Source organism: Zophobas morio, unplaced genomic scaffold, assembly GCF_036711695.1.
Source record: "Zophobas morio isolate AGI-343-1 ecotype UQ-CSIRO unplaced genomic scaffold, CSIRO_AGI_Zmor_V1 ptg000004l, whole genome shotgun sequence".
NCBI lineage: Eukaryota > Metazoa > Arthropoda > Insecta > Coleoptera > Tenebrionidae > Zophobas > Zophobas morio.
The window spans coordinates 19193990-19219226 of NW_026972109.1; the positions used below are offsets into that span (position 1 = coordinate 19193990).

A 25237-nucleotide genomic window follows, 5' to 3' on the forward strand; every position below is an offset into this window, starting at 1 on the left:
GCTTGCTCGATGTAAAACAGAAAAGTTAAAACATCCTGAATAAAACAACTGGCACAAAGTTTGGCAAATTAGAGAAATCGCTGAACGTTACTCAAATCACCGGAACTCGAACGAAGTTCCCAACGACTTTCTCGCCCATTTTAGTCCCGGAATATCATGGTCCACTATTTCGTAGCGCATAATGGAGACGGGGTTTTAAATAGGATTCTATACAATAACGAGCGAACGGTTAATAACTATTAGGGATCTTCTGAAACGATTTCTACAAAAAAATAAACGACAAAATCCTAAACTGCTTAGTGCACACATCGTCCTTGCCGTAATTTAATTGCACATTAAGCTCAACTTGTCTATTAACAAGCTTTGGTAAGACTCTCGGAGAACCTCTTGCAAAAAGTTGAGTAGAACTTCTTCGAGGTAATTGAGAGAGGTGTTCTAAGCGAGACGAAGCTCGCTCTTCGAGGGCTCTTAAGGAGACACCATCATTAATAATTAATTAAATAGCGATATATTCCCGTCGCCACTTACGTGGATAACCCTTTGTGGAAAAAGAACCTCAAAACCAATTAATTTATCTAATTTAATCCAAAACGTGGGTTTAAATATTTTGACGTGTACAGAAACTTCAATTTTCTACGGTGGGTTTTTGTTTAAGCTTTATTCTAAAATTATTGTTACATTACTTTCCCTTAACTCTCAGAGTTCAAAGTTTAGTTATACCATCAATTCTGTTTTATTGATACTTGTTTTAACATATCGAACATCAAAGTATTTATTTCAACTACAAACAATGATAATAAAAACTAAACCAACACATCGTCTGCTCATAAAATCTTTCATGTTTGTTAATATAAAGCAAGCAATGAAAATAAACTATCGAATGTTTCTTCTACTTTTATTATCTTGAATTAATTGAGTTATGCTACTGCTGAATTATTCAATACTCGGTACTGAGAAAAAAATGTGCCGCCTAGATTAGGGGCCTTCGCATTAATTTCATTAAAACTTCGTGTCACAAAATTTCAGTAACATGTTATGAACACATTAAATCCAGAAAATGTACACTAACATAGTTAAAAATATTTTTTATACAACTTTAGTATTGCATGTTTGTTGCTGTCCAAGATAAAAGTTGATTTATAGACCAGTAATTAACGAACATCGCATTTAGTTTAAAATCTTCATAATACAGCACGTGTTGGTAAAAATTACTACAATCATCTCTCAACACATTTTCAATGTTTTCTGCGTTTTCTTGTTCTATTCATTTTTTTGTATATTTTTGACGTTCTATCGTAGGTGCAAATTCCTCCAGGAAACTCATGTAATGTAACTGCTTCGTTGTAACACCTTCAGTCAGGTTTAGTCAATAATTTCGGATATTACGCAAAAGCATTAGAAACGATATACCTATTTATAGTATTCCTGAAGCCCTGACGCTCCCTACGCACCAAAATAACCCAACCGTCCTAGTTAAAAACCACCGGAGAAACGAAATGACTCGTATGAATTTTATGACGGTGCCGTGTTGCGTATCATTTTGAAGCGTTTCGAGTTTTGAGACAGAACAGCTTCCAGAATGAACACTAATAGGTCGTTAATATTTCCCGGAGTGTTGTGGTGCTTGAGTTTAATTTAATTTTAGAACTTCCGGGGAGTCCCTCGTCAATTCGAGCATAAAATACAGACCTGGGGAATTTGTGTAAAAACTCAAAATTTATCACATGACTGAATATTGTTATGGTCAATGAAATTTCACCCGTCATAAATTTTAACGTAGTAGGTAACGTTACAGAAACGTCGAGTGACGAGCTACGGATCGAGCCCGATAAAATTGCCTCGTAATTTTTAATTTTTTCGCCGTGCGACGTTGCGATTTGATTCCGGACGCGCTGATGCATACAGCGCTCACGAAAATATTGTGTGCATTAGCAGCTTTTTTTGTGCCAAGGCTGCAAAATTTTATATGTGTTGCGGTTGTTATGAAAGCAATCAAAAGTGCGCCCAACGTCATGTTCAGGTTTATACTAACAAAGGCATCAAAAATCCAGTCCACAGATCCATCCAGAAAGCACACATGGATTAATTATTCTAATCTTTGACGAAAGGGTATATTAAATCTGAATCAAGTTGAACAGTAGAAAGTTTAAAATTGATAGTAGCGAAAGCAGTAAACAGTATATAACAGTTTGATCCATCAGGGAATTATTACAGGCAGAAAAAAGTTAGAAGAAAAAGCCGACAAATTAAGCGTGGTGTAGTAAATGCCAGTTAGTTCCCAATGGAGGAAATTTTATTTATTTAGCACTGTTACGGAACGATTGCAAAATGGTTTTCAGAAAAGCCTTACTTTAGTTCCTTCGATTATATAAACATTCTATTTTAATTTTTTTTGATGAAAGAAATATTTAAATTCAAACTAAACAAATGGTAAGAGTTCAGTTACTCGTTGTGAGAGTGACGTCAGCAATTTTTTGAAGTGTATTTCGCGCGCAAAAACTTCCTTCGCGGCAGATTAGTTTGGAAATGCAGTTTTTAGGGTTTTATGGATTTAGTTCGCCACTTTGTCAGCGGCCCATATTAAAAAAGTGTAGCGTGGTGGGATATTTAAGTTTCGTCGACTGAAAAAGCACCATTAAAACTTTCAGCGACAAAACGTGCCTGAAGTCATTGCGACTGTAGAATGTCATAAAGTCCGCTCTACGCAAGACATTAATTCTCAATTTAGCGGCGTCTGTTTGCGTAGTTTCGGTCTTACTTCCATCTAATTTAACTTCTAGATAACGTTGTCTCCGGGCGTCTCCCCCTCGGTTCGGCCCTGGGCATTTTATTCCGTGTTTTGTCCCGGAATTACTTATCTGTATTCAATGCCGCCGTTCTGATACACATTGCAAAGGTTATCCCCCAGATTCCCGAACGCAAAACACGGGAAGACTCACAATTTTATGCCTGAAATATTCGCTTTCTCCTCCAGGAATAACTTTATACGGCCAAACGTCGGCCACGTCTCACTCTTGCTTCATCCTTTTTATACTAAAAAAGGGAGATTCCCGGCATTTAGATCACGATTCGTGCCCACACATATCCTCGCCACATAAATAAATACGCGACTTAAAATTTGACGCAACCGCCCGAGTCACGACAATTGAACAAATGACTGGCGACCATCTATCAGTGTCACTTAACCGTGCGAATCTGGTGTTAGTAACTTTTGTGACGTTGATGTCCGTTAGTGTCAACATGAACTGTCACCGCTGTCAATCAAACTACAGGTGGGTTATTTTTAATTATTTAAATAGACGCAAACAATGCACGTTGTACGTCAGGTGTGATTTGAAATAAAAACACACCGATAAATTATTTTTAACCGTAGATTCCAGTTCGGGATATGTCGCTTCTGGAGATAGTCAATGTCCAGTGATAAAAAAAAAGTGAATTTGGACTGGCTACGTCAGTTGGAGTTTTGCTTTGTGTGACTCCACGATATCAGTGTGGTTTGAGATAAAATTAATTAATGAGAATGTCATTTGTGCATGTCTCAAACAAAATTTTTAGTTCATAGTCAACTAGGTATCGTTCTTTTTTCGATTGTGCTACACTTTTCAGTGTGTGTAATCCGACTCTTGGACACTACGATTTTGTCGATTCGAACCGGGGAAAGTTTCTGGAACGTATCATAATTACAACGAACGGGCCGATGTGAACATCGATCGTTATCCGTGTTCGGACATATTTATGCAAAAATATACAACGGAAGTGGGGTGGGGAAAATGCCCGTTTTATATTCAGCGTAAACAAGTTTTCCGTGGACTTTTTGGCCGGAGTGTGGGGAGCTTTTGTAAAACGGATCGATTGTGGCTACTTCCAGCTTGAATATCTATCACGGGGTTAAATAACTGTCAGCCGAATGGTCTACACGTCATTTCAACTACCAATACACACCCACGAGAGCTTACCGGCCGAATTCTAAAGAATCTCCCTGGAATTTAGACATAAAGGGGAGGAAATGTCGGACGGAATAAAGTCACTTACATTACTAAATCCGCCCCAGGACTGAATGGGGGCTTTTAATTATGTCGTTTCCTTAAAAAAATTCACGATTTATTCGACACAAGTGTTTTTATGTATATGTGGCTTAATTTAAATGCAATTACTTTTAATCGACATCAAAGTACTCCCACACAATGTACAATCGATTTAATAACACATCCATTCTGAATAGGAGCATAATTACAGCGCGGCAATCATTGAATCCGTAAGTACGAGTCCTTCACATTTCGAATCGAAAATCTGATAAGATTATTCTTTGAAGCGAATTATTGGGGTCTGCATAAGCCCGAATTTCGAGAGATTAAAGAATTTAAAAGTCATTACAGTTTTATTGTGCAGTTATCAGTCAGAAATTAGTTTCGAAAATTTAATGCTAATCCACTTAATTTCCTTCGGATTTCGACAGCGATTATACCGTTTTTCATTTCGACAGCAAAAACCGCAACCCGGAAAAAATAGCACCTCACGAAAATTTTAAATCTGAAAGAAAGGATGATTTGATGCGATTTACGTCTTTTCATGTATCACTGAGGTCTTCAAACATAATTATTTCTAATAAGGTAACTATTTATTATAAGATTTCTCATATGAGAAATACATACGAACTATTGCAAACTCGACTCGGCAGACTTGCAACTATCTAATTGCGCCGTAAGACTTGAGGCGAGTAAAAAGTCCAAGAAGTAGAAAAGTTTATCCTTTATGTACGTATCCCATCTAGTGCTGTTAAAATATGAATTCGTTTATTACGTCAAATTATATCAAAAATGAAATTAATAGCCGCAAGCAACCGTGCATAATGTTTGCAGTAATGTCAAAAAAATTTACAAACTTTTGTTCGTATCATTCGTTCTGATAAAATTTTATCTTTTAGTACTACATGCACATAAAAACTGCATGTTATGCACTTATACACAGCTGAATGATTTTGAAGGGGATGTAACGTCCTTCCTTATATTACTACATTAATTTTAATTCAAATGGATATACAAAAATCGAAAGAAAAATGTCTATACTGTAATTATGGAAAATTTACCATACCGATTGACAGTTTCTTGTATGTCTAAGTATAGTTTTTGTTTCAGGCAATTTGGGTCAGCTTTTTTCGCATTCGAATGCCGCTTTCTCGCTAATTTATTGCCCATGTGCTATTAAAATTTAACGCTTCATTTATTGGACGCAACAGTCCTTCCAAAACACGTCAGACGTTCAACTAGGAATAAACTTGCAATAAAACGGTGCAATAACAATAACGTAAAGTTGTTCGTTCAAAGAAATGCTGAAATTGTACAGTTGTGGCCATTTAGTGATGATGGCCGCCATTTATTTTATTATACTGTAATTTTATATGACATATAATAACGAAAGGCGGATACTTCGGAGATTAAAATGGAACGAAAACATTTAATCTTTTAGGGAAAAAAAAACTATCAGAGACTAACCTCGTTGGTGTTCCACCTATGTCTTTGTGTCGGGAAATGGTCGGCCCGGGGAAGACTCTCCAAATTTTCAGGTAGTTTGATGGGCTCTCCATCTGAAACAAACCATCATTCAATATAGGACAATGTCATGGTGCGCTGGGTTAAATGAGCTTTGGCTTAGTTGCTATTCCCCGTTTCCGAGCTTAATGTGCTAATGTTCATTAGGGAATTGAGAGTTACGATAATTATGTTAATGAGACATGCGAATAAATAATAACAGAGTCGTAAAGTTGCGTTTAACCCTACAAAGCAACCCTTTCTTACAGTATTTATGTCGATTTATATTACGCTCGGTTCGTGTATAACTTGGGTTCCGCTGGTGTAAACAGTTTTTATTACAACTGGTTCCACTAAAAATACTACAGATAAAATTACATTTTGGGAAACATAAAGAAGCTGACGTGGATTGTTACATTTATCGGTCGACGTAACCTATTCTGGAAAAAAGACACCCAATAAAATCATTATCACTCCGTAATGATTACCACCAAAAGCCATTAAGCCAGAGCAAAGGATAATGCGGTTTAGAGTGAATGACTTGACACGAGAAGCGGTATCAGGATCTGTTTACTTTCAGGATAACATACAGAGAACCGAGTTCAAGCCCGCTAATATTTGATCTGAAATTATACCCTTTCAGTGAGAGAGGATCTGCGCTGTACTGGATATCAGTGGCAAGCTGAAAGGTGATCGGTTGCTTTTATTGGTCTTTGTTGTGCGAGAAGAGAGGCTTTTTCAAGCGAGAGTGCTTCACCAGATTATGTCAGCGATTCGGAGAAACGTTAATGCATGAAACGACAATTACAAATCCTGACTCAAAGCGCTTCTAAATGCCATCGGTACCCAATAAAACTACACACATTTTTTTCAACGACGACTAAAGGATTTTAAATGAAGGATCCTTTCAAAGACCCGAGATTCAAGGAAGGATTGTCTGATTTCCTTCGCCTGAAAAGAGCCCGCAAACAAGTTAATTAGTTGTCGTGTGCCTTAACTTTTTGCCTGAAAGAGATATTACACAAGACGGAGAGGACCTCCGTAGCGTGGAAGTTTTTTCAATTAATTTGATTGTTGAACTTGGAGTGGAACTAGTTTGACTCACAATATAAATTTCGTAAAGTCGGTCATCCCCAGGTGAGTGTGTATAGTGAGGAATGAGCGAAGCGAAGCCACCTAGTTTAGCTACTAGAATCTACTAAAAATTACTAATTCAGTAAAGTTCGCAATAAATAAAAGTTAAAAAGAATCTTTTGAAAGTGTTAATCTCTATCGACAGAGATCGGATAAACAGAAAGGGTAGAGCGTGAGTAAAATGAGCAGCGGCCATGTTGTGACGGCTGATTGCTGAGGGAGTAGAAGCCCACAGTGGGTCAACTGGATTAGCGGTAATGAGAGGCATTCAATTACCATAGCAAGTGCTCCACACTCTTCCCTCTCCAAGCCGAACTGAAAATGCTTGAGGTATTTTCAGACGTGATGACAATCGACTCTGACGATTCTCAAAGAAGATATTACTTTGCGTCTAATTACGTTTTTGCATGTAATTTTAGCAGACCCGTGATGTAAAGACGACGATGTGTTTTTATTATATTTTTTTTTTCTTTGGCAATTCTAGAAGACAAAGGAGGCCCCAGAGCCAATTACTGGATCTCTTTTAATCTAAATTAATTGACTTTTAAAATAAGCAGCTCGGTGAGCGTCTCGTGTTACAAAAAGTGGATGCAATTATTCCGATGAGTGGTAACGAGCATTCAGCAAATAAGGTCGTTTTTATGGCAAAAAATCGCTGAATGAAGGTCCGTATCGTTGATTGTTTTACTTTTTATTACTGATAAGTTGTGATTTATATAGCGAAATATAGTAAAATATGAATGACAGCTAAACATGGGTGTAAGATGAAACGGCCACATTTGAAATTTGTAAAAACTAAAAAATGAGAACCATCTCAGTATATTAAAATCCAGAGGTAAATGTGACTAAAGGCGGCCACACACACAGACGGAAGACTGCGCAGTTAAAAGTGTGCACGCTTGTCTTAAGTTAAACCCGTACTCTCTAATTGCACACACACATTCATGCTTCCCCGTCAGTTGTGTAGCAAATGTGCATCGCTATGCTAACGAACAAAAATGTTTATTTTATTACAGTGACGTGGATTTGTATTATATAAAAAAAACAATTGTAAAATAGGTCAGACGTCATTTAAAATACGGCGCTAATGAATTAAAACTCAAGCGTGCAGCGACTTGTCTCCACACACACTGAGTTTTCCCCGCGCAGTTATAACTGTGCACGTTAACAACAGACTTGACTGCACATTAGGCTGACCCAAAAATTAAAAATTAAAAAATTATCTGTCCTACCTTCGGAACAGTTGCTAAATGAGTTAAAAAAACTCTATGTAAAAGCACATTCATATAAAATAAGTTTTAAAGGTTGCTCAAAGAGAATAACTAAAGTACGAATACCAACAATATATATTACTCTATTTCACATATTACACAGTTTAACAAATTATAAAACGGTATAATAAGTAAAACTAAAGCAACCAGTTAATGGAATTATTCATCAATGTGTTTTTGTTGCAATTCGGATAGAATTTTCGATGAGCTTGTACCACTTGTAGTACGTTTTGTTTCTCAATTTCGTTTTTCAATAATGAAGTATTATATTCTTGTACAAGCGCCACACCTCGCTCAGCACAGTCATTTACTACTTTTAGTTTACTGATACATTCAACATTTTGTTGATATTCATTATCACTTTCCCAATATAAAGGATGTATGTATATTTAAAAAATTAGAACTTAACCCTAGCTTATCGAAGAAGCATTTTGTTTTTTCAGTGACAAAATAAAGCGAAATTTTATTTGCCAGCATTTCAGATTGGGCAACTGTCGCTTTTTTCCTTGAGTTCTTTTGTGGTTTTGTGAGAGCTTTAAAAATTAGCGTTTTGTGTAGCACAGAAATTTCGCTATCAAAAAATGCGAGTCCCACGAGTTCTTTCCCTAAATACATTTAAGATAAAAAAATACTGATAAATTTTTGTCATGTTTTTTATACAAGTTTTTTAACACATGTTGTATGCTTATATGTACATTAACTCAGTGGTTTTAAAATTTCAAACAGTTTGAGCGACCCTTTAGAGTTCAACAAATGTGTTACATTTTTTTCTGCAATTACGTATTAATCGAATGCACCCATTGAAGGGGTAGGAGCAATGTATTTTAAAAGTTTCGTTTTATGTCACGTCTGATAGGTCACCCTACTGCACATGCCACATTCTTCCCCACACACTAGGAGTTTTAACTGTATCCCGTGGCACGTACATTCAAGTCTTGACTCTTCCCTCTGTGTGTGTGGCTGCCTTAATCCAAAGAAATTTAGTGCTAAATTTAAAGAAAATTTGATTTCATATTACACCAAGATGAATAAAGCAAAACAAAGAACATTTAACCAAAAAGCACGAGATAATAAAAATACTAGACAAAACAAGTATAAATAAGTATAACAACGAAAATAATATAAAAATAGACAGATTTAGAAAGTCAACTAGAAATCCAAATTATATAATTCTTAATTTAAACAAATTGATACATAATTATGCTACTTCGATTTGGCAAGATTATAGCAAACAACCAGATTAATCGTACTTATTATATCTCACACTTTAGAAAGGTATGAACTCCCCATATTATGACTTACATTTTGGATAACAAAAAATCGCCAGCACTCACTTATTAAATACAGATTACACAGAAATTATTGCTATGTTTTTAACGCAAGCCAGACTATAATTAAAAGCAACAGACAACGACACAAATTATTAAAATATATAATAATAAAAAAATATGTGGATATTTTTGTTCTCTAGGGGTCATGAAACGTCGAGAAAACAGGAAAGCAGCCATTCATTGGATGGACTATATTACAATACATCCTCAACTTCGGTGGTAAAAAGCGAACAAGGTTATTTATACAGGGTTAGTCACGAGAGAATTACTTCTGAAAATTATTTTTACGCAACCCAAAATACTAATACCCTGTACCACTTGATATTATCTAAATTTAAAATAAAATGCCTAATCCATGATTGCTTTGACTTTGGCAGTGTCACTTTGACGTTAATTAATTTTTAACATTTTTTTTCATCATTGACTCGTCTCTAGAGCCCCATTGGATCGACGACATACAGTCAGATCAATCTGGGCTATAGTGAAGCCGTAAGTGCTCTACCAATGTTGTTCACCGCTAATGTGCATGTGTTAATTCGCCATCTCTGCGTCACCTAGAGCCTCTTCGAAGTGCAAATCTGCAACCTCTGGACTTCTTTGGCCATCCATTTACAAAAAAGCCGTAGCATCCCCCCAAAATGCCCAACATTTTCAACAGATTAGTAGTTAAATTATTTACTTACTTGTTTGAGTTTGTGTTGTAACCTTTGAATAAAATGCCGTAAAAGCAATTTTTAGAAATAAATTTCTCGTGATTAATCGGTTGCAAAAGTTCAAGAGGCACACTGACAAATTTATTAGCGGCGCCGGAGGAGATTTCCGACTGGCTGCGGTACCAGCATGGACACTCACGTAACCTCTTTTTCCACAATTGTCAAAATGAGACTGCCAAACTCAAAGCAATCATGGATTAAGCATTTTATTTTAAATTCAGTTAGTATCAAATGGTACATGGTATTCGTATTTTGGGTTGCTTAAAAATAATTTTCAGAAGTAATTCTCTCGTGACTAACCCTGTATATGGTAACTAAATTTATAAATTTTTAGTTTTTACAGTTACTTAGAGATAAGCTCAAGAATCGTATGAAATACAGGTGCTCTGTTTGAAAAATATGAGAATCCACAAATTTAATTGCATAAATGAGTTAAAACACTGCAAAATTTTTTGACGCTTAACAAGACACGGACATTAAAAAGCATGTAAAATAAGACTTTTTATAAGAACATGCTAATATGTTGAAAACAGTTGACCAAAATACCTTGTATGAACGCCGCTATATATACGTGAATTGAAGGAAATCTAACCTTTTTTGTTTCGTGCACCAGAGGTTTAATAGTTCCTACGCTAGGTTCAGGTGCATCATTGTACTGGTGGTTCGCTACATTACCCGCAAGAGTCCGATGATGACTAATGAAACGTAGGGTGTGTAACTTTCAAACGAAACAGCCTGTTTATTTGAAAAAAATATATATACCTCCAAGTGACTGTGTCAAAGTCAATAATAATTTACGGGGAACCTTCCCCATATGACCGGTAGGATGTACAATATATATTATTGTTTAAATATATATGAAGAGTAATTTATTTTGTGCAACTTCATAGCAAACAATGGGTCTTAGTGAACCACAACGTTAAAACTGACTGTTTGACTGATACACTTCATAAAGCTCTGGCTTTTATTCTATAATATACAATATCAAAAAATATAAAATACTTAGTATAATTATTATACAACTTCAACACCAAAAGGCATATTACGTACGAGTTAAAAAATTATGCACGGACCTTGTATATTCAGATTAGAAATCTTTTTGAATGACTAAAATAACATAGATACATCAAACAGTAAAATACAAGACAACTAAAATATGTATTGTAATAAAAATTGAGAAATATTAATAATTTGGGGAAAATATAAAAAAATCTGATGAAATATTTAACTAAAGCAATGAGAGCAACAATTGATAGAGAACAATCTAGGATTGAACATAGAAAATTATCGAAGATAAAAAATGTTCGATATGTTCTTCTTTGCTTTTTAAACTGCACTAAAAGAACTGCCACATTGCAGCACAACAAATTAATATTTTATCTGACCCGGTAGTGACGTCCTTCTTTAAATAAATTTTATAGACAAAACATCCATATAAGGTAACATCAATTTTAAATTCAGCATCGTACGACTTGACACAAGTGTTGTCACTTAATCTCTTAATAATGATGCAAGCTGAAATTTACTCATTGAATTAATCAGCTTCCTGATTTAACCGTCCTGGCACCGACCCGTAAACAAAATTTCATAATATTACAAATACCACAGTGTGGGAAAATCGCGCAGCCAAAAACAACAACACACCGATAGCCAATCCCGGAACAAAATCATCCAAAATCATGAAAAATTCATTCATAAATCCGGAAGTGAAAGCTAAACAACCACAACATTAGCCATCGTCCTTCCACAGCACACTCCGCCGAGCAAACACTCTGATTTGCAGCTGCATATAAAGGACTTTTTAGAGTCCTCGTCAGCGTAAACAATGAAAAACGTAAATCGCAAGCGCCGTCGTGCATTTCGGCGTTTTATGAGCGAAAATCGAGCCAATTAGGGTGCTTCCCTTCCGCATTTCGTTCGGAAGGTCCGTCCGGATCGTGGGCGGACAACGCGATGACTTTTCGTTTGCGGTGATTTAAAGAATTGGGGGTGGTTTCCATCGATTTTGGGGATAGACGACGTCGGGGGCGGCCGCGATCAACCTGGTCCGTCGGCCCCTTGTCGTTTGATTGTTGAACGTGTCCTTCCACGTCAGCGTGGAGGGCTGATTTTACGGTCCGCGCGCCGAATGTGCTGATGCTGCTCCCAGATGGGCCGGCAAAGCCTGCTACACTCACTACTCCAACGACCGACGGATGTCCTTATTTATCGGCAGCTCCTTGCCGACCTCCTGATTTATGGCCGGCGGGGACTTTTTGTATACTTTATTATAAGGATCACTGTAAATACCGGCAGAGACGGCCAGGACATGGCCGAGCCATCGGATCCTCCAAGATTTAATGACCGACTAGTTCGACTACACGTTTTTCGGTTTTAATATTTTAGTTAGTTACTTTTTGACAAATTACTTTGTATACGCTGATGAAAGGACAAGATACGTCACGTTCAACGCATAACGTTACCTAATATTTGTTAAAGCTGTACATTGCTTTCATTTTCATATTGAAATTCTTACGTTCCTTTGGTATTGCAGCTTCTTTTTGTTCCTTTGGGTTCATAGAAGTGTGGGAAGAAGCTTTAAATTTATTCTATATTTTCACCTGTTTATTATAGTTGCAAGTTTACAATTTTTAATTACTTCCTTCTTCTATGCTTGACATTGTTTCTACCTTTTTCCTTTCGAAATTGTCGTTATCAGATGATTTTTTTTTTATACTGTGGGTTTTATCTTATGGTTATGATGTACCTAAGCAAATGTCCTAGACCCTGTCCATTTTAGGATCTGGAAATGTGTAGTTGGGGATTTAAGCTCATATAATAAATTTGATTTATACCCATATCAAGTATTTCATTAACTATTATTTAGCGATTAAATATTACTCATGAAACGAATTATTTTAATTTTAATTTTAGAACCAAAGCTAATAATTAAATTCTTAATTGTGTGTTATGTTTTACCGAATTTGTGTATATTTGATTATGCTCTCTTTGGTATTAAACAAACATATATTTACGTACATTGTTGTTAAAAGTTTGCCTTGCTTAAGAGTTTGTAATAGTTATAGCATTGATGTTAACATGTATTTCTCGAAGTATACTGGGTATCCCGGTTTCGCTGCTTCAGCTCCATACTAATATCTTAGTTATCTGAAAAAATCTATAATTTTGAAGTTTAGAACGCTTATATAACACAAAGAAAAATATCAAAAGAATTTATGGTTAGTGACTGTTTTTTTTTAAACGAGTGTAAATTGACTTACAATCTCAATTCTTTGAAAAGAGAATTCTAAAACTTACAATGTACGCAATGAAGCTATAAAATCGGTATAGCTTTAACTTTATATTACCTTTGATTTTCCTGGAAAGAACATACAGTCTAATACATTCCGGGCGTTCGCTAAGGAAGTATTGTAATCTAGTCAAACTGGCGAATGGCTAATTTCATGTTTTCTGGACGTTTCACGACCCTTTGAGTACGAAAGAATGGGTCAGTAATTTACATTTGTCTGTGCCGATTTTTCTTGGACAGATAATCTCCAAAACTACTGGACCCATTGTTGTTAACTTTTGTATACAGGGTTAGTCACGAGAGAATTACTTCTGAAAATTATTTTTACGCAACCCAAAATACGAATACCATGTACCATTTGATACTAAATGAATTTAAAATGATATGCTTAATCCATGATTGCTTTGAGTTTGGCAATCTCATTTTGACAATTGTGGAAAAGGAGGTTGCGCGAGTGTCCATGGTGGTACCGCAGCCAGTCGGAAATCTCCTCTGGCGCCGCTAATAAATTTGTCAGTGTGCCTCACGAGAAAATTATTTCTAAAAATTCCTTTTACGGGATTTTATTCGAAGGTTACAACACAAACTCAAACAAGTAAGTAAATAATTTAACTACTAATCTGTTGAAAATGTTGGGCATTTTGGGGGGATGCTACGGCTTTTTTGTAAATGGATGGCCGAAGAAGTCCAGAGGTTGCAGATTTGCACTTCGAAGAGGCTCTAGGTGACGCAGAGATGGCGAATTAACACATGCACATTAGCGGCGAACAACATTGGTAGAGCACTTACGGCTTCAGTATAGCCCAGATTGATCTGACTGTATGTCGTCGATCCAATGGGGCTCTAGAGACGAGTCAATGATGAAAAAAATGTTAAAAATTAATTAACGTCAACGTCATTTCATTTTAAATTTAGATAATATCAAGTGGTACGGGGTATTAGTATTTTGGGTTGCGTAAAAATAATTTTCAGAAGTAATTCTCTCGTGACTAACCCTGTATATATATATATTATATATATATATATATATGTATATATATATAATACCCCGTACCACTTGATATTATCTAAATTTAAAATGGAATGCCTAATCCATGATTGCTTTGACTTTGACAGTGTCACTTTGACGTTAATTAATTTTTAACATTTTTTTTTCATCGTTGACTCGCCTGTACAGCCCCATTGGATCGACGACATACAGTCAGATCAATCTGGGCTATACTGAAGCCGTAAGTGCTCTACCAATGTTGTTCGCCGCTAATGTGCATGTGTTAATTCGCCATCTCTGCCTCACCTACAGCCTCTTCGAAGTGCAAATCTGCAACCTCTGGACTTCTTCGGCCATTCATTTACAAAAAAGCCGTAGCATCCCCCCCAAAATGCCCAACATTTTCAACAGATTAGTAGTTAAATTATTTACTTACTTGTTTGAGTTTGTGTTGTAACCTTTGAATAAAATGCCGTAAAAGGAATTTTTAGAAATAATTTTCTCGTGATTAATCGGTTGCAAAAGATCAAGAGGCACACTGACAAATTTATTAGCGGCGCCGGAGGAGATTTCCGACTGGCTGCGGTACCACCATAGACACTCGCGTAACCTCTTTTTCCACAATTGTCAAAATGAGATTGCCAAACTCAAAGCAATCATGGATTAAGCATTTCATTTTAAATTTAGTTAGTATCAAATGGTACATGGTATTCGTATTTTGGGTTGCGTAAAAATAATTTTCAGAAGTAATTCTCTCGTGACTAACCCTGTATATATAAGGCATTTCATAGGAAGCGCACGCAGATTTTTGAAAAATAAAAATTGTACAAGAAAATTTTATAATGTATTTTAGAAACTACCGTCCGAACTTTTTGATCTGTAATGTAGTTTTCTCTATCCATTATCTCTCCAAATTACTTGGGTCTTTTCTTATAGAACATAAAACTGTGTGCTTTGTTTTCATTTTTGGAAATTCGTTTCGCTTATCGTTTTTCCATTTTTCGATAAAAATTTGTCTTTTTTAAGACTACAGTCTTACCTGACTACAGTCTTACCTATGTAAGGCTACGATGGCGTAGTTACTGTAATTGGTTAAAAGATCTTAATTTATAATAAACTAGCTGACCCCGTGAACTTCGTTTCACCTACAACTTAATTTTGAATCTGCAAACCGAATGCTTTGAAATCTTGCAGATGTTTTAAACATCTGATAAGCATAATAAATTTTTATTCAAAATAATACTTACTTCCTCCAAAAAATTGATGACGTCAGCCCAAAATTTTGCCAAATGAATCCTTTTTAAAATATCCAAAATAGGATGAGACTATACTTGTGATTTATCATTCCATTCATATTTTTTAGTTTTGCTTATAGGGGGTGTCTCAAAAAAAATTAATCACTGAGTCAGTTTATTTTATTGATTGAATCAAGAATTGCAAAACTAAATTTTTAGATTTATTGCAGACGTTTTGAAGTTACTCTTTGACATGGTACGTTTTTAATTAAAATATATCTGTTTATCAAGCCCAAAAACTTGATGACGTCATCTCAAGATTTTGCCGAATAAATCCTATCTAAAATGTGCAAAATATCATCAGTATATTTTCGTAAATTTATCATTGCATTCATATTTTTTAGATTTGCTTTTACAGTGACAAAAAAATGTATGCATCAGTCAATTTATTTTAGAAAATAACTCAAGAGTTGCAGAAATGACATAATTAATATACATAATTCATAATGTTTAAATATGATAACTATTAATATGTGATAATTAAACCGAAAACCATTTTCCTAAGAACACGAGGTTAGCAAAAACAAATTAGTTTGCTTAAACATTGTTAAATTAATCCCGAACATGTACAATTTCTGAGCGAAAATATGAAAAATAATTTTTGCAATCTCATCGTGACGTACGATGACGACACGGTCACGTGAGCCACCTGATAAAAGGTCACATTTTTCGGTCCTCTGCTTTTAGTTTTGATTTCGGTTTGGTGGCAGCAACATCAGAGTCCGTTTTGGATTAAAAGTAGGGCTCTTTTCACGAATTTCTAATTTATATATTTAAATATTAGTGAAAATGTGTTGTATTAGTACTGTGAACACGAACGAAAATGGATATTTTTTCGAAAAGGACCGAAAACAGGGTAAGTTCGAGTTCAGTTTTAATTTATCGGATTCCGTGATTCGTTCACTCGACAATATTTAAATTTTGGGAAAATTTTCGAAACGATTGAAATCGGTTGATCAAAGCTATACATTTTCACGACATAAATAAATAAATTTTAAACATAATTAATATCATTTATAATGTTTAAATATGATAAGCATCAATGTATGATAATATAATTAAACCGAAACCCGTTGTCCTATAAGCCCGAAATTATTAAAAACAAATCAATTTGTTTAAACAATGTTAAATTATCCCCGAAAATGTGCATTTTCCCGGCCAAAATATGAAAAATAAATTTTGCAATCTCATCGTGACGTACGATGACGTCAATGTCACCTGAGCTACTTGTATAAAGGTCACGTGTTTCGGTCCTTTGTGTTCAGTTTTAATTTCTGTTTGATGGCGGCAAGATCGTCGCTTCATTTCGGCGTAAAAGTGGAGCGTTTTAGCGAATTTCTAGTTTATTATCAATACATATTACGGAAAATATGTTGTGTTAGTGCTGTGAACACGAACGAAAATGGATATTTTTCCGAAAAGGACCGAAAACAGGGTAAGTACGACTTCAGTTTTAATTTATCGGATTCCGTGATTCGTTTGGTCGACAATGTTTACATTTTGGATAAATTTTCGAAACGATTGAAGTTGGTGGGTCAAAGCTATACATTTTCGCGATATAATTAAATAAAATTTAAACATAATTAATACAATTCATAATGTTCAAATATGATAACTATCAATATATGATAATTAAACCGAAATCCGTTTTCCTAAGAACACGAGGTTAGTAAAAACAAATTAATTTGTTTAAACATTGTTAAATTAACCCCGAAAATGTACAATTTCTGATCTAAAATATGAAAAATAATTTTTGCAATCTCATCGTGACGTACGATGATGTCACTGTCACGTGAGCTACCTGATAAAAGGTCACATTTTCGATCCTTTCTGTTCAGTTTTGATTCCCGTCTGGTAGCAGCAACAGGGGAGCTTCGTTTTGGGTTAAAAGTAGCACGTGTTCGCGAATTTCTAATTTATTGTTAATAAATATTAGCGAAAATGTTTTGTGTTAAGTGCTGTGAACACGAAGGAAAGTGGATATTTTTCGAAAAATGCCCGATTTTTTTTTAAATATGTTGTTAATAACATGCATTCAGGACTGATAAAGTACGCCTTTAGAATATACAAAGTACTGCGTTCATAAAATTCACAAAATACCGTATTCATCATTTTTAAAGTACGGCGTCGAAATTTACAAAATACGGTGTCCTTCACCCAGGCTATCAAACCTTAGTCCTCTCTTTTAATGGCAAGACGCACTCCAGACCTCCTCGTATTGTTTGGTTCTTGCTGGGCAACAGCAACGAGCGAGCAAAGTCATCGCTCTTTGGTGGCAAACGTGGAGAAATTTGTATATTGTAACTTTTGTAATTGAAGCATTTTGTGCTGTATATTGTATGTGTTACTAACTTAACTTGGGTCTTGCCAATTTAGCTCCAGTGGTGCAAATGCTTTGTTTTCATGGTGCATTTGCTTGGGTTTTAATTTTGCAACAGTGCATTCTTTGGTTCAGATTCTGAATTCTCCATGTCGTCAGACGCTTTGGCCTGGGGGTGTTCTGTAGGCCCTTAGACGCTGGGTCGCATCTCCTATAAGGATGAGGTCAGTCGGCCTTGGATTTATGCGGCTGCGTTCTTCCTTGGGCGTGTGAGCGCTGCGACCAATAGATTTCGTTCCGAGTTCCATGGGTGTGCTTGCTTGGGTTTTCATTTTGCAACATTCTCAATTTTTGGTGCAATTTCTTCCGGTGGTGTATTGGCTACTAACTTTGCATTTGTATTGTATCTGAATTGTATCTGTATCTGTAGTGTATTCTGTATTGTAGTTAGATTGTAGGTACCTGTATTGTATTTTCATTGTATTGTACTGTATAACGTTCTATCCCTCATTAACAAATCCTAGCCCTCTCCTTTCCTAGCGAGATCTACTCCAGACCTTCCCGTGGTTCTTGCTGAGCATCAACTATCGAGGACAGAAAATTCAAATTCAAAACCAGCAAAGTTTCACAAAAATCTTGAAAATCGCTCGTTGGTGGCCAACGTGGAGCAAAAGAGACTTTTGCAACTCAACTAACTTTGTTAACTTTGTATTCTTAAGGAAACAAAAATATATTACATTTAATTTATTATTTATAAGGACAAATAGTCATTTGCCACACCGATGCTCATTTTTAGATTAAATGCTCACAAAACGCGTAGATGTTCAATTTGTGTCCGGGGAGATACAATGTTTGCAAGTAGGTACTTCGTAATTCGAATATGAGTATCTACTCAGTTTTATTCATACCACCCAATGTCTCGCTTCAATGTTTGACTATTATGTTGATTATGAGCACAACGCTGATCAACTTCCGTATCCGAATTACCCATGAAATAAATCATTGCGATTTGCACCTGAGGTAGTTCGTCGCACATTTGATTGACTTCGTGGACGTATGTCAGCTTGTCGTCTTCTCGGCATAAAACGACACAGAATTATTTTCACCGTCAATCAAATCTGTAAATTTTGTCTTGAGAATTTTAAAATATTGAAAATTTCAAATTAAATCCTCGAATAACGGTAAAGTTTGAGGTTTTGTCGAAACCAACAAAGTGAATATACGTAAATAGAATGGCAGATCAAAATTAATAAGAAACTTTCGCAATGCGTAACTAAATTCACTTTAACGAACACTTTTCTTAAAATAAACGACGTTTCTTGTTACGAAAAAACAAACAACGACTTGAAATGCAATAATACTTTTCACAATCGCACGGAAGAAATAGTTTTGTATGACACGTCAACTATTCAAATTCATTCGAAGTGGCGATTCCCATGCAAAATTTTTATTTTTTTTTAATCTTTTAGCCGTCTTATTTTTTATAAATTTTCTTACATATAAACCTTGTCCTGACAATAAGGAACACGTAAAAAAAAGAATCGTCCAATTCGGTGCAGCCGTTCTGAAGTTATGAGCGTACATACATTTCGGCGATTCATTTTTATTAATATAGATTAGTGGATCAAATAAATGATAGTTAAAGCGTTCATATGATAAAATTCTTTCGAAGACTGGTACCATTAAGAGGAAATCAGGAAGTCGCACATTAATAAAACAAACTCCTGAGGCTGTTGAAAATGTTCAACAGGTTATGGATACATCTTTAACAAGGCTTTCGTAGCAAGTTTACTAGTCTTAATTCAGTTTTTAGAAAATTATTAAAAAAATAGCTGATTTTGTTTCCCTAAAAAGTGGAGGTGTTTTAAAAAGAACTTAAACCACCTGGTTATGAAAAGAGAATGGATTTATTCTAACTGGTTTAATCGAACAATGAATAATGGTTTTCCCGATTTAACTGTTTAGTGATGAAGCCTGGTTTCACTCATCAGTTCTATACAAGCGCGCTAAATTTGAGGATGTGGAGTGCAGAAAATCCCCTTTACTTTCAAGAAACGTCACAAAAAATTGGAGTTTGGTGCGCCATTTTTCGAAGACGACTATTTAGGCCGATTTTTTTCGATGAGACAGATACAGCTGCGAGATATCAGCACATGCTACAGGGATTTATTGGTCCGCAGAATGGAAATTTTCAGCATGACGGCGTAACAGCTCATACAACTCAAACACGTTTCAACTTTTTAAAGGAATTTTGTGACGAGCGTTTAATTAGCTCCCAGACAAACCATCATATCTACCCACCTCGATCACCAGATTTGATACCTTTTAGATTATTTCTTGTTCCCGACTTAGAAAAATACCATTTTAAAGCAATCGGCGAATATAATTGAAAGTCTAAAAGTTAGAATCAGACCAGAGAGCGAAACTGTTTCTCTTGGTTTAAAACTTTGTATTGGTTTTAAGGCCATCGTGAACATAGGAAAGAACGAGGAAATGATCTTTTCGAAAAACTTGATGACGCCATCTTATCTTCTTCACTCACTCTATTTTGCAAAATTAGTCATACAGGATGTCTTAAAAAAAAAGCTATGCAGCAAACTGATATTCATGTTTGAAGCGAAAAATTGATGACGTGATCGCGAAATTGTATTAAGAAAATTGCATACGCAATGAATATTTTAAGTGTACCAGTCAAACAAAATTGATCGTGATGAATTGTTGATTTAAACGACTCTATAACAAATCATCAACGCATATATGCAGCTGGTAGAACACAACACATATTGTTTATCAGTTCAATGGGTAATTTTTCCAACAGAGTGAAGGAACAGCAGTGAGCTACTCATTGTCACCGACTGTAGCAGATTTGTTTTCATGAATTAATTTGAAAAACATTTTCAGGAAAAATTTAGGTATTTTTCGAGAATATGATTAAGATAAGTACACAAGTGTAATAGTATATTACATAACGAGGCGGGAAGTGTTTCATTACCGTGAGGCGTGACATATTAATGACATATTACATACCGATTGTGAATAAACTATTATTTTTAGACACATCTTGAATTTTTTCTAATTCATTTTTGGATTTTTTCGAAAATCCAAAGTTAAATCAATAACGGTTTCTTGATGCAGAATAATGTAGATAATCGTATTAACAAGTTTGAAAGCAGAGCTCGAAAACGTCTGATTTTCAAACAAACCGTCAAACGAAAACATTTTCAAACCACTTAAGACAGAAAGAGTTTACACTTCAAAGATCTTCTGACGGTACGACTGTCAAATAGGAGATTCATGAATCGCAGTTGTAAAGGTTATAATTAAAATATATTAGTCAAACAAGAAAATCAATCACGATATTCAAGGAAGATAGAAAAAATATCTGTTACGCATATTTTTTAAGATATCTCAAAATTCATTAAATTATTTCAAATTAGAACAATTAACATTCGTAAATTTCTAAATATTACATAAATATGTCGGGCGTCCAGAAACATTTCAACATAAGGGCAATATAGCATCAATGTTGACGTTGACATCGATGGTGTATCTCACACTCTTCTCTAGGGAAAGGGAATGAGGGTGTGGCCTTAAAGATAGCTCTCATATCACTGGAGAAATTGCCAAGCGCACCAAATGATCATTCCATAGTCACGTTTGACATGAAAAACCCTACAACAATGACTTAGACATATCAATTCTGTATCGAAAGCACACTGATGAAACCTTGGCAGAACACCGCAGTTTGCAGCTTAAAGTTTGGAAAAGGCAAGCAAATTTAAAAGTAGCATGAGGTATGTTACCATTTGGACGAAATCATTAAAATCACCGTCCCACAATTATCTGAAGACCTAATCCACTAATGGATACAGACCAGCAAACAAAAAATATTTTATTCGAATTTCTCGAAACACCCTACACGAATACGAGATCTTAAATTTGCTGCTTGCCAATTCCTTAACTTGTTACGATTATCACTAAAAAAAAATTCCCCGGGGTCCCACTCAAACTGATGATGTCGAACAGTTATCTAGTGTATTAATTTAAAAGCAGCAGTGGTGGCGTATAGCGGACAGGTCAGGACAGCAGATGGATGTGGAGACTTGAAAGTTGAATTATTGAGGAGTTCCAAGAGAGCAGCTGGTGTCACACGAGGCGACGCACTCCGCGGAAATGAGTACATATATGAAGAGGAACGCGACCCGACTTGCCAAATAAATCCATCTTTAAATGCATGCCACTTTTAGTTTGGTTATTTTTGATTGTACACCGAAAGCCAACAAAGAGAACTTCTCTTGTCAATTTTTAACAGCGCTTGCTAGGGATTTGGAATTTTCTACGTGCGCATCTATTATGCATATTGTTCGGTGATTCTAGTTTTATGTTAAGGCACCGCTGCGGATTATGGCGCGGAATTATAAATGAACACACATTTTATTACTGGCCTCCGGATCTGCGCTTTAACACGTATTAAAAAAAGTGGGAGAAATCGCCCTCGAGGGGACTACACCATAGTACTTGACAACCGCCGCTGACACCTTAGCAAAATATGGGAGCCATGACTTTAACAGGTTTAGCGAAATGAAGCTCATATACTTACAAAAACGTAGCAAAGTCTTTGTGCCATTTAGACCAACAATGCTCGAACAACCTCTCGGGTAAAGATCCTCGTCAAAATGTGACAGATGGCGGTGCCACTTTAAAATTTACTTACTTGCCTCAATGCAGTGATAAAAATTTCCTAATCTGGAAAGTCGACTACATAATTAACTTGTGTGACAATTTGTTGCTCTTCACCTTAGCTGCATACACACAAAAACAAGTTAAAATATGTCACTGTTCAACGTTTGCCAACTGACAATCTCTAACTTAGATTAGCTTTGTAACTTTTAGGTAGTAAAAGTTTGTTTTTATACAGAAAAGTTTTCAAAATTATATTATAATTGTCGTATAGAAGAATACTAAAAGCATAGCCTTGTGGTTAATGTGTTTGGACGCCTCTGGCGTGAGATGAGATGCAGTTGATGCCTGCACGCATAATGTGGGACCCATAAATAAAGCGAACTATTTCGGTGAGCGTTAAGTGCATGGCGGACAATCAGGCGATGTCCTGTACCTGCTGGCCCATGGGATTCCTGTCTATTTCAGGACACGGTCAGTGCGCTGACTTTCGGATTGGAATATTATCGCAGGCAACCGAATGCGTCCGTGGATTTCCACCATTATCGAATAAAAAAGTGGTGAAAAGTTTTATTTCCCACTTGTTGTTACCAAATGAAACTCTAACCAAAGTCCATGCAATCCCGGTTAAGCGCAGAGATTACTAACGATGGAATTAAACGCAGATTTTCCGGTCATTAACGAGTTTTTATTTATGGATTCATTTATGAACGGACCAGCGAGGCGTATAAGTCGCCCAGAAAAAAAACAGATAAATTAAACAATACTAAAGATAAGGTGTACTTACAGGAGGTGTTTCTGCTCTAATCTGAAAATCAGTTTGATTTGGAAATTATTCATTCTATGAATGCCACCCCTGAACGATAATTATTACTGTCAGATATTGATTTCGTTTCAAGTAGAAGGGGCTAGTGTGCGCGATGTATTATTCAGCAATTCACTGCTCCGGCAAATGGATAGTATTGGGTGTGTGATTTTCGAATTCAACAAGCGTTAAGGAAACGCCATAACTGCAACGTCCTAGCGTTACGAGTTTACTTAATAGATACAAAAAGAACAAAGAGGATTTGCTCTTCGCTTAGAACAAAAGAGCTAAACAATGCATTTGAATTGTTGCTTAAACATTTACGTTTATGGTGGTTAGTTTAGGCGACCCGGAAGCCACACGAAACAGATGAAATGTGGGAAAAACTGTTTATGGGTGATGTTGTTTTGGAAGTTTTACAGGAAAGAGAAGTTCGCATTTTTAGTTTTTAATGGCAAAACTACGGAACGTAGGTGTAGTTGCAACATAATAGTTGTGTTGTGTTAAATTGTACTAATGTTATCTCAACATTTCAAACAGGAAAAGCGTACCAATTTATGGCAGCTTGGCTGATGACTTTAACAACAGAGTCGATGAATATGAGAATTATGGAAACCGTGGATGACTTGTAAAACTCAGAGAAGAGATCATCGGAACGTTGACACTTTCTTTTTAAATAAAAGCAAATACCAAAAGTAAACAAAAAATAGAGACCCTTTTTACTTGACATTACATCTTGCGTTTTTAAAACATAAAATCTGAGATGTGATATTATTTCCAACGTCTAACATGAACCTTTATCCTCTCGTCTAAACATATATTTTTCTTCTTTTCTTTCAGAAAATCTGCATATGAGGCATCGTCTTAGGTTAACGATGTTTTTGAACACATTTCTAATTTGAAATCGTCTTGGAATCCGGACGCTGATTTACTCTTTAGTTGCATTTTGTTTAATTTATTTAAATCATTTTTGAAGGAAGGAGTTTCCTGAAATGTGTCTAAAAAGTTTCATAGTTGCAATTTACTTGGCGGTCTAGTATCCAAATACATAGTTAACAGTGGAGTTTGTCCTCATTTATAATATGATAATGTTTATTTCCAACGGGTAAGTACGTAATTGTGGGAAACAAAGAGAACATAATGTACCTAGGTAGAATCTATGTTTAAGACAAGTGGTCTTTTCTGGTCAGTCGAGTTAAGAACTCCAAGTTGTGCTGCAAGATTTCACAGTCTTGAACGGTACTAATAGATAAAAAAAGTTCGAGATCGTCAGCGTACATTAGCTTCTGACGAGTTGAGGAATTTACCACGTCATTAATAGCACAAAAAGCAAGGGTCTAAGACTGAATCCTTGTGGGATACTGAAGTAGGCTAAACCCGTTCGGAAACAAAGTTCCGGTATTTAACTAAAAGGTTTCTGTTAAGCAAGTAAGATTCAAGCAACAGAAGCAGGGAATCTGAAAATTCGAAAATATTTAATTTACCAAATAGTAACTATATAATGAATATCATGATCAATCTTATCAAAAGCTTTACTGGAATCTGCGTAGATAACATCTACTTGGTTGTTTTGGTCCACTGCCTCCGAAACGTATTGAGTAAAGCAAGACAAATTAGTAACTGTAGATTTTTCTCCAGAAAGCCCTGTTGGAAGGGCGAGATTAAGCCTTTAATCGAAAAATGCAAAAGCTTATAAACAACTGATTCAAACATTTTGGTTGCAAAGAAGGCATATTGGTCAGTATTTTTCAAGCATGGATCGGCCGCATTTTTTAAACATTGGAATAACTGTGAAGGCGAAGTAGAAGGAGAAGGGTCAGATCTGATGTAGATGCTTTTAAAGACAGAGGCAGAAGCGTTAACAATTTCAGGTGGTGTTGAAA

The 25237-nt window shown here is 35.7% G+C and overlaps 1 protein-coding gene across 12 annotated transcripts in view; it reads right to left on the minus strand.

Annotated features, from left to right (window-relative positions):
- Positions 1-25237, minus strand: part of Camta (Calmodulin-binding transcription activator) — a 339661-nt gene that overhangs the window by 94634 nt on the left and 219790 nt on the right. For all 12 annotated transcript variants that reach the window (XM_064076794.1, XM_064076801.1, XM_064076751.1 and 9 more), the window contains one exon: positions 5493-5584. In XM_064076794.1, the coding sequence (XP_063932864.1) occupies positions 5493-5584 (92 nt within the window). The remainder of the gene's footprint in view (positions 1-5492; positions 5585-25237) is intronic.